The 10,555-nt window shown below is 33.6% G+C and overlaps 1 protein-coding gene across 1 annotated transcript; it reads right to left on the minus strand.

The window, feature by feature from the left end:
• Positions 1-266: 266 nt before the first annotated feature.
• On the minus strand, positions 267-10,148 carry LOC141459414 (transmembrane protein adipocyte-associated 1 homolog). The gene is made up of 9 exons (XM_074138483.1): positions 9,854-10,148; positions 8,239-8,371; positions 7,599-7,761; positions 5,662-5,858; positions 5,520-5,580; positions 4,413-4,596; positions 3,429-3,558; positions 2,446-2,589; positions 267-403 (listed from the first exon to the last, which is right to left on the minus strand). The coding sequence occupies exons 1-8, from the start codon at positions 9,988-9,990 to the stop codon at positions 2,452-2,454; spliced, it is 1,143 nt and encodes a 380-aa protein (XP_073994584.1). The 5' UTR covers positions 9,991-10,148; the 3' UTR covers positions 267-403; positions 2,446-2,451.
• Positions 10,149-10,555: the final 407 nt, after the last annotated feature.

The following is a 10,555-nucleotide window of genomic DNA, read 5'->3' on the forward strand; positions in this document are numbered from 1 at the left end:
AGATTTTTGAAGGAAGTTCTTTTATTCGTCTCTAAGTTTATTAATTTCAAAAATAAATAAATAAATAAATAAATAAAATAAAAGACAAAATAAACGCTTGGCGATATACTCTATAGATAGATAGATCTTTGGTTACAATTTTTTTTCGTATCATACAGTTGTAACTTACACTAACACAGTAAGTATATTTTATGTACAATACTCCAACTTATAACTTCTAGTTTTTAATAATTTACAGATCTTTTTTTTAATTTAAAAAACTAAAATAAAAAGAAATAATAAAAAAATAAGGTCATGGTAAAATTGAAAGAACAGAACACTGATTTACAAAGGTAATCACATAATGGACGAGATGACATCTTGCTTATTTTGAAGCATTCACACAATAATCTTGAGATTCTTCCTGTAAATGGATAGACAATAATTAGTTTCCTTTAAACTGATTACTATTACTGATGTGAGGTTACGAACTCTGGGGTAAAGACCAAGTGAAAAGATCAAGTTGCATTGGCTGCCACTCAAAATTGTAGTGGGATTTTGAAATCTGGTTTGTTCGGTGTAGGTCTTAAAAAATCATATTTTCTAGATGGCAAACATTTTTCGCTACATGTTTGCCCTCATTAGTAGCTGATTTGATAAGGAGGCAAACACTAGTTCCTACTGTCGTGTAACAAAACAAAAAAAAATCCCTTCCTACAGCAGGATGTATCTACATTGTGCTCTTGATAAAGATAAAGGGACAACATATCAGTGTGTTGCTCGTAATTGGTTTCAAAAATTTTAAGTGACACGACTTTTAGAAATAAATATAGGTTCAGGGCGGACAGGGTCATCAGGGTGATGACAGAGGAGGCTGCTGAAGAATTAAATCCAACCATAACTCTTGCAGAACTGGTACTTCTAAATTTCACGGTTAGTTGATCAGCTTTCTCATTGTGGTAAAAAAAAAAAAAAAAAAATGTAGGATACACAAAATTAACAGGCCACCTGCAGAATGGATATTTTACAACTTCTCTTAATATCCATATGTTATCCAACTTGTTTTTAAAAAAGAAAAATGACATAAGAAGTGTAGTTACTGGTGAAATTCTGAGACAATAGTGAGGGTGTTTTAGAAATAAAGAAAGTTGTGCAATTACTAGTATCACGAAGAAGCAATTCATAATGACTCCGATCTGGACAGTTTTCCTTTAATGTTAATAACCAATGTATTACTTCAAATACAAGCCGCACTTTCTATACAAATTTGTAAGACGTAAAATTAGGATGTTGCGAGTAAGTTTAACATCTTATTTTTGCCGATCACCCACTACTTAAAAGTATAAATTACCTTAAAAGTAATATTAATAATAAAAATAAACAAAACTGATTAGGTGTTAAATGAAAATGTGATCTGTGTAATTAATGCAATAATTATAAGGTTTCACTGCATCCGCGAAATAAGATAGTGTACGATTATTTCGTGCAAACATTCTTTAATTTAAAAAAATTAAAATTTTAATTACTACATATGAAAAATAACGAACTTCTTTAATGCACTCTATGACTAATTTCAATCTTTTATATTTTAAACGTAAAACTGTACAGTGATCCTCATCGCTTGCTTATTTTTTTATCACTCTACTGCTACCTACAAATAAACATTTCTGACTACAGAATGTTTGAAAAATTACATGAATGAAATCAGAATAGGTTAGAAAAATGTTTGGGGAAAGCATTCAAGGTAAAACAAAAAATGTGATTTAACTTTTCACAATGTGTCATTAAAATCAAGATGTGGCTTAATTGAACGGAAACATTTTATTTTTATCAAATATTTCGCTTCTAAAATTCGACTACACCTTAAATTTGAAGTAATAAGATAGATACAATTTTAATTTTTAATAATGCTGATTTCGTTATGTGACGCATTTTGAGCACCAGTCATTGGTGCCAAAATGTGGTTTGGTTACAATTTCGAAAACTGAAAATACATTCTAAATCCTGAGAATTTAAAGAAAAAAAATGTTTTGAAACTAGTGTTCATAAATAATGTTTTTAATATTTTCTCTATGCTGATAGAAGAATTGCTTGGTGCTCTGGACAATTCATTAGGAAAGAGGTAGACTGAGTGAAAAGATATCTGCTTGATCTAGATAGAGAATAACTAACAAAGTAATTTGCAGAGCTAGAAATCTGCAGGAAATCAAAGGCTTGATAGCACTGGGAATGAGGTCGGGCTGATAAACGGACAAGACGTACTTTTGTCAGTGATCCCTTCGTTTGCAGTTAGATTTGCTGGTTTAGTAATAGTAACTGACCATGAGAATAATAAATATATCGTTGGATTAAAAATAAATAGAACGATTGAACTTTGTTCATAGGCTTGCGTTGCACTGAAAAAGCACCAATAAACATAAGATGTTAACGCACCGTAAATAAAATAAAATAAAAACAGTGGATTACCTGCATCTATTTACAATTGGTGGGTAGGTCTATGGTCTGACTGTCCAGACTGTAGCCAGCAATGCTATCCGGACTCTGCAGAGAAAAGGAGTTGTCCGCCATGGCTCTGTTGTCAAACTGTGTACTATCGTACACATTATTTCCCTGAAATATTTACAAAAGGTTTCACAATTTGTTGAGAAGAGATAACCTCAGGGATTAATGCACCGGACTTCCACTTGGAGATCTCGAGTACAAATCCAGCAGTCTGCGCTTACATTTAGACTTTCTAAGAGCCTCTTACAGTTTACCGTCGAATCATATGCAGTGTTGTCCGAAAATAGACCGGCACCGCCAGTGCACTGAAAAAGACTTCGAGTGCATATGAACCGAGATGTTAGGCAATTTAAACCCTTATCGCCAGACACGCCTTTTGTTTGCAGGCAAGATCCGCATTACTAAGTAACTTGATCTAAGTATATTCTAGAATCAAACCTCTAAGAAATCACTTGCTTTTGGAAAATAAGCAGAAATGATAGGCGACGGATCTTCAAAATAATAAGAATAACTACGTTACATACAGCCAGGCTTCTGCACATGCGAACAATACAGCGATCAAAAGTTATTTTCAAACTCGATATAATTAATACCGTAAAAAGAGAAAGAAATGGTGCGTTTGAAAAAATAAATACCAAATTTTCTTTTCACATTACAAGGTTATTGCGTACATTGCCATTAGTGACTGCGGCGATGCGGGACCATCTTTTAGAATATCTATTTAACAGGAGAGAGCTTTTGGCTCCGTTTTGGGTTTGCAAAAATGTGAATACATTTACAAAGCCATTTCTTTCTTAGAGGTCTTTCTAAAGACCGCTTTTATGTTCCACTGCATTGACAACTTCACCATTGCCCCCACATTTACCCAGGAACGTTGTCATCTGTAACTTTTGCAGTGAAGCACTAAGCACTATGTACATTAACTTGAAGACAATTTTATGACCAACCTGATAGATATAGTCAGAATCCGTCTTTAAAGAAGAAAAGGAGTGCTGATGAGGCAGGGATACAATGTCGTCTTCAACTCCATCGTCTACCTGGGCCTTGTACGAAAACATGATGCTCGGCTGGGACACGCTGTCACAGAACAACCGTTATAGCCTTAAATTGAAAATCTTCGAATATTAATTATTAATATCAGGGCTTTCAAAGTTCGAAACACTAATAGTATCCTCAAGGCTTGGTATATATGTAATGCCGAAAGCACTGCCACTGGGGCTTAGTTGGGAATTGCATTGCATAAGTGTTCCTGCAAAGCATATATAATATTAAATATTTAAATTGTTGATAATTCTAATACATTAGATACAAATAATGAACTTTTAGATTCTGAGCTTGAAGAAAGTAGTATTATAAATAATAAGTTTCAAATTCCGAGAAGGATTCTTTCAGTTTTCCGTGAAGACTCTTCCGCTGATTTCTTTAAAAGATAGAATAGTACCTATTATTTATTATTATTATATTTATTTTACATCTTTGTTGATACATGAACTTACAAACACGCACACTTAAGCACACTCACACACACACACACACACACACACACACATATATATATATATATATAAATATAAACCAAATGTAATTTTATATACATAAAACTTTATACATTTATAAAACTAAACAGACTAAGCTATACAATAACTTTTTTTTTGCAACTCTTCTTAGTAAAGTTAATTTTAGTGCAATCTGGACGCCGGATTTCCTTAAAGTGCCAGATCACTGAATTATAAGACTTTTCGACTTACTTATTGGTGATGGACTTATTTGAAGTCATTTAAAATGAATCCAATTTAAAAAAAAAACTTAGCGAAAAACCTGAAGTTGAAGAAAGTGGTTTTATTTATACCAGATGTTATGTTAAAATACAAAAACATTTCAATAAAAAATTTAACTTTTTTTCACTCACCCCGTTTAAAAAAACTACGTACCCAAAAAATTCACTGAGAAAAGTGTGATAGACGAGCGGCGTGAAGAGTGTGAAGTAGAGACAGGTGGTGACGTCAACCACGCACAGACCTTCGGCCACCGAGTATAGCAATAGTCCGCTCCCCACTGACTGCACCATGTTCAGCAGTACCAGGATCAGGATGTACATGTAGAAGGACCGCTTCGCTGTAATACATTATTTTTTTACAGTAGCCTCACACCTCTAAAGCGGCCCACACACGTAACTTGTATGATCAATCGTTCAGACAACCGCTTGCTGATTTTTCAGGTAAAAACAGTTAACCTGATCGTACGACACTTTGTATGACAAATCGTTATGACCGTCGCTCGCTGTTTTTTCCTGCAAACATTTAACCTCTAATAATTTCATGACCCTTTTTAAACTAGAAAGAGTACTGTGTTGAGTGAACAATGACTTTTTTCCTTTAATTTTTCTGCTACTGGTATTTTAGAGGGAGAGGAGGAACAGTAATTGTTGTAGCCTTGCAATTTGGCACAAGTTATGTCTTTATGAACACCTTTGAGGTTAAGTGAAAAGAAGAAAAGAAATTCGTGCAGACTGTTTATTAAAAAAAGTAAGTACTCTCACATGAATCTATTGCGAGAAAAACGCGGTATGAACTATCGGGCTTAATAAAAATTTCGAAATGGATCCTTTTACTAAACTAAGAGAAAACTCAAATTACATACCATGTTATAATAATGAGGGAGGCAATAACTACTGAAGAAAGAATAACCGTCACCATACAATATCTATCTACAGTAAATTCGTATGACGATCTGATATTCAGAATTGGCATATCGCCTCAGCCATCGAGCAAAATCAGTCGTGAAACTTGGGTCACATACGAGGCTTTACGAAAATATTACATGTAGGTAAGTAAAATACAAAACTACATTAAACTATTCTTTATTAAAATACAAAAAATATAAATAAATAAACATTTGTTGAGAATAAGCTTCATTCTACAGGACACGACGCGTCTTACTGCACATTTTACAACAGATCATACGATAAATTGTAACGTGTGGAGGACTGCTTTAGTGCAGTTTATGTAGTTCTAGGAGACAGATTTCTGAATACTTACTAGGAAGTGCTAGCCTTTCCCTCAATCTTGTCCACGGCAGTATTAATATGCAAAGGTAAATCTGGAAAAAATCAATTAATTAACAAACATTCACGGCAACGCAACATCCAAACTTGCAGTAACCAAATTATGTGGCACAAACCGTGGTAAATGTCACGGAAGATATAAACCAGAACAGCATGCCTCCATGACCAAAAAGTGTCAGATCAGAATTAGCGACTTTAAAGTTATCATCTGGCGATAAAACTTCCAGGGCGGCCTGCGAGGAAGAGAATGCTAACGATATAAAGGATGTTGCCAGAAGTACATGCCTGATACTGCTACGAGAATCAAGATGTCCTGTAGAAAAAAGTACAACATGAAGGTATTTCTGGAAAGTGACTTCCTCATTGATTGCTGCATTTTGCATTGATAAAGTTTGTGTAACTGAGTTCATAGATTTTCATGCAGCTATAATATTTTAAGGATAACAGGTAATAAGATGCGACATAACGCCAAATCGATCCGACTAGACTAACTGCAATCCCTAAAATAAAAACATGATCTCGTTAAAAAAAAAAAAATCAACCCAATTACTAGTCCTTTGACTCCTTCCTTAATGGAGCCATTACACTTCTGAATCGATTTTAGCAAAAGTGGTCCCTAAACATATTTATAGCAGTTAGTTACGTCATAAGTGGCAAAGAACTGCACATTGGACTCTTCATTGTTTTAATTAAAATAATTTTATTATGCATTAATTCAATTATTTATTCAAACAAAAAATTAAAATAATTTTTTAAAGTATTAATTTCAGTCCAGAAGTATGGCCAATCTTCAAGCGTTTTCAAACGTTCCTGTTTTATTAGCAATGTTTTCATTAATCATTGCACGTTTGTTTTCTTATTAAGGACCGGATACGGATAAAAAAACCAAAAAAAAGTTTGCGAGACGGAAAGCAATATTAATAGACCCTGAACTAAATAGAAGATTTAGGAGAAATTAATTAAATACTAGAGAGATACAGAAATCGCACTTAACTAATTTTTCTCTCTCCTTTGAAAAAAACTAAAGGTAAAACACATTTTCAATGGATTATAAAAAATCCCAAACCAACTTTGGTTTGATAAGGTTTCTGAAGAAAGGCATCTTTCCTTCCAATTAAAAGGTCTAATAACAATTTCACCAGGGAGCATTTCTTTTTCTGCACTACATTAGGCAACATGTCTGTTCCGACTTCACAATTTTTGATGTCAATATTTTTTCTATCTCTCTTGTTTATTACAAGCCCTATAATTATTGGCTCTGACAGGTATTCTAGTCGTTATCTTACGATTAAGAGCTCTAGGGATCAATTGAAAAGGTTAAATTTGAAGGATAGCTCGTTGTGCACTATGGTAGTGGAGAGGTAGGCGATATTAATTACTTTTCTCATGCCCTTGGCCGAACAGTAATCAAGGGCTGAGTAATTTCGTTGCAGCACTGAAACCAAGGAAGGTGCTTTGAGTAAGGTAGTGCTGAAGTGTTTTTAGATTTCACTATACTAGGAGATGGTAGAGGTAAGGCCATCCAACACTCTTAAAAACGTGATAATCAAGTTCTTTTGAATTTTTCCGCTTGTCCCTGGCACTGGAGACTGAAGAAACCAAGATTGGTTTCAAGAGATTACAGCCTCTAGAATCTGAAAAATAATCTGATAACTTGCAAACTATCATCAGGACTAGATAAAATTTTGTGGAAAGATAGGATTGTTTTTTCCAACAACATTTTGACAATTAGTCCCAATATATTGAAAGTTTCCTTGGAGTGCCTCAACAAACCTTGGTCTGAAAAGATATCAAGCTGCCTCTCTTGGCATAAAAATTGGTTGAAGGTTTATTCATCCGGGGTAAACTCAACAGGCCCTGAAGAAGCTGGATACTGTGCAGAAGTATATTGCAATACTTGCCATAATACGGAGAAGCTCTAGAAGCCCTGGGCTACTGCCGACGTATTACAGTAGCAGGACTGACTGTTCAGGGATGTAAGCTTGCATGTGTGAACCTCTTTTTTGTCTCATTCTCCATAACACTTCAGACAACTAAATCTATCTCAACTTACCAAAAGCTAATCCAAATATAACTACACTGATCTCTGTGGATAGGAGGAAAAAGCGTACAGACACCCACAGTATAGTATCCACATAACTGCCGGCAATATCTGTAGCGTTGACACACATCGAGACAAGGCATCTCACTATACTAATAATCACATTCATTACAACCTAAAACAAAGAAAAAATAATTATGTCTTAATTAATTTAAGGTACGTGGTTTATGGAAGAGCAAATAATCTATTTAGTTTGTTTATGGTTTAGGCATGAGAATAAATTATCAGCCTTGGTAGGTTCTAGTAGAGCAACTCTAGCTGTAAGTCTCTGCGTTTCTTTATTTCTCTCTCTCTGGATGCTCAAGCGTTACATTGTACAATTTACTATGTTTTCTAAGTTCGTTCTTTCACTCCCAGTTACGCTAAAATTAGCTTATGAAATACATCTATAGGATTTCAAATATGGTCGTTGTTTTCTATAAATATGGGCTATTTTTGATACTTTTGTACCACTAATTTTGTAAATTATAACACCTATGTTTTCTTCTAAATTTTGCCACTTGAAAGTGCTTCTCAAGCGCCTGTTTACACTGTTACCCCATTACATTTAAATAATTAAAATAAAGTTTTAATGAAACAAAAGGCTACTTACTAGACCATAAAACGCCATGAAAATAGGGCTGGACGTAGCTCGCAATTTAAGTCGAGCTCGGTTGAACCTGACCGCCAGGAATATTAAAAAGAACAAATTCGGTATAAGTAATACTACATCCCATACTTGAACTCTAAAACAGAAATTGAGGTATTTAATTTTTTTTTTCTTTTTGTCTAACATGTTACTTAAATCATAAACATTATATGTACTTACAACAAGCAGGTTTAAAGAGTAGGTTGGATGTGAAAACAAACACATTTGTGAAAAACAAAAGCGTAACTTTTTAAAAGGAGTTCATTTTTCATTTAAAAATAGGTAAACATGGAAAGCAAACTTTATTAGAATGATTAACCAGAAGCTGCACTTTTTGGTTTTGTGGAAGTCGAGACATAAAAATTTAACTTTAACTTAGAAATTCCGATAACATTAAAGGAATTTCCCGGTTTGCTCACCTTTCATTGTGTGAGATACACAACTATTCAACTTTTTCTCAGAGGGGTAGCTGAGATGGACAGGACACCAATCTAGACACAATACCGTCTTTTTCGCTCAATATAAATGTACACCAGCTGTCAAGATCAAACTTCTAGAAAAATCCTTTAACGGAGGTGGTTACTGACATTATTATTAAAAGGGTGGTAACCCTGATCACTTCCATATCTACTCTAAATTTTAACTGGTTTAAGAAAGCTGATGTTTCTAAAAACTGTGTTGTACCGGAATTCATAACAGCTTCAACAACTTTACAGGGCAAACTATAGCGAGAAAATAGTATAAATCTCATTGAATTTAGATTTTAAAAGATTAAAATATTGATGAGTCCGAACACCTTGATTGCCTAGAGAATAAGCATTTCACGCAGTTTCATATCCCAGTCAAACGGAAAAATTTTAAAATACCATATATTGATTGAGTTTATTACATTAATTTATTAGTTGTGTATATTTTGTAAGTTGCCTCACTCTGCTCTATCTAAAAAATCTTAAGTGTAATAATTAACTTTGGATACATTTTTTGAGTATTCTATCACCTTCACTGTCTGAGACAGTCCATATAAATCCAGCAATATTCATTAGAGTGACTGAGTATACAGACATATATTGATGTGATAATTAGATCACCCACAAAGTCCTTGACCGCCTTTAAAAGAGTATTCGATCAGACATTGTTCTTGAAGTTTTGGTTCGTAGTTTGTGGAAATTTTGTGAGCTTACGCAGCTCGCCACAGAATACTGTCACATGGTGGGAGAATTAGCCCACTAACAGAAAATAAAACACTCAGTCCATGATAGCCCTTAAAAGTCTGACTACTTAGGCAATGTTCTGGTTGAGTTTATTAATTAATGGAAGGTTACACCTTAAAATGAGATAATTTAGACCATACAATCAGCCTGTAACCGCTAATAAAGGAGCCTTATTCCAGTACTTTTACACTAAACAATTCAGAGGAAATATATGGAAAAGTAATGACTCGGGTTTTATACATTACGCAACTAATGGATTTAATGCAACGGTGTAAAAATTTAAATTTACACTCTAGTTCTGGTAAAAATACTAAAGCTTGTTTTTTGAAGCCAAAACAATTTTAATAAATGCTGAAAAATATGCTTACCTGGAATTAGGGATTTCTATGTACAATATAAGTTTACAGAAAGCTTCTTGATTTGGCATTGGCTGCGTACCATTATGAATTATTGTAGTCTCAGGTAGGATACTCGTTTCAGTATCCTTATGCGAAAATACACCCATTCTTAATTAACACTTTCTCTTTTTTTTTCAGTTTCTCACTTATATAATTTTATTTGAATTATATAGTTTTTCTTAATTATTAGGCCATTTAAATAAGACCGGTAAAAATCATGATAAGGAATTAATAACTTAGTCAATCATTATTCATATCCACCAGTTCATTAACAGAAAATAAACTCACGTAAAATTTCTTTTTGGATGATGAAATTGCATTTTATTTTAAATCACTACATTGAAATATTTCTTTCCATATAGATGCATATTTAAAACAAAAGGAACGAAATAAATTAAATCTTATAAAGTTTATAATTAAAATTCAAGTTTCACTCCAGCTCCATATTACACATTGTTTATGTGGGTCAGCTGGTACTGAGTACTAAGACGTTCGTAGCAGACAGCTAGAAACACACACTGTCATTAATATTGAGAAACTGATTGTATACTATCGATACTATTGTTTATTCAGTTTTTTCTTTTACAATAAACAAATTTTCTCAAAGAGTTCTTGTAAAAAAGTACTTAGACTCTAGTACACTTTGACAGAGATTCGTAGTCGAGGTCTAAA

Source organism: Rhodnius prolixus, unplaced genomic scaffold (genome assembly GCF_049639745.1).
Source record: "Rhodnius prolixus isolate KJV_2025 unplaced genomic scaffold, Rpr scaffold_11, whole genome shotgun sequence".
In the NCBI taxonomy this organism is placed as follows: domain Eukaryota; kingdom Metazoa; phylum Arthropoda; class Insecta; order Hemiptera; family Reduviidae; genus Rhodnius; species Rhodnius prolixus.

Excerpts from the sequence above, each read along its gene's own strand:
- LOC141459414 (XM_074138483.1), bottom strand. The coding sequence starts at position 9,990 with ATGGGTGTATTTTCGCATAAGGATACTGAAACGAGTATCCTACCTGAG. Across the intron at positions 5,859-7,598 it reads TATATTTGGATTAGCTTTTG|GACATCTTGATTCTCGTAGC; the intron begins GTAAGTTGAGAT and ends TTTTTTCTACAG. Across the intron at positions 5,581-5,661 it reads CTTCCGTGACATTTACCACG|ATTTACCTTTGCATATTAAT; the intron begins GTTTGTGCCACA and ends GATTTTTTCCAG.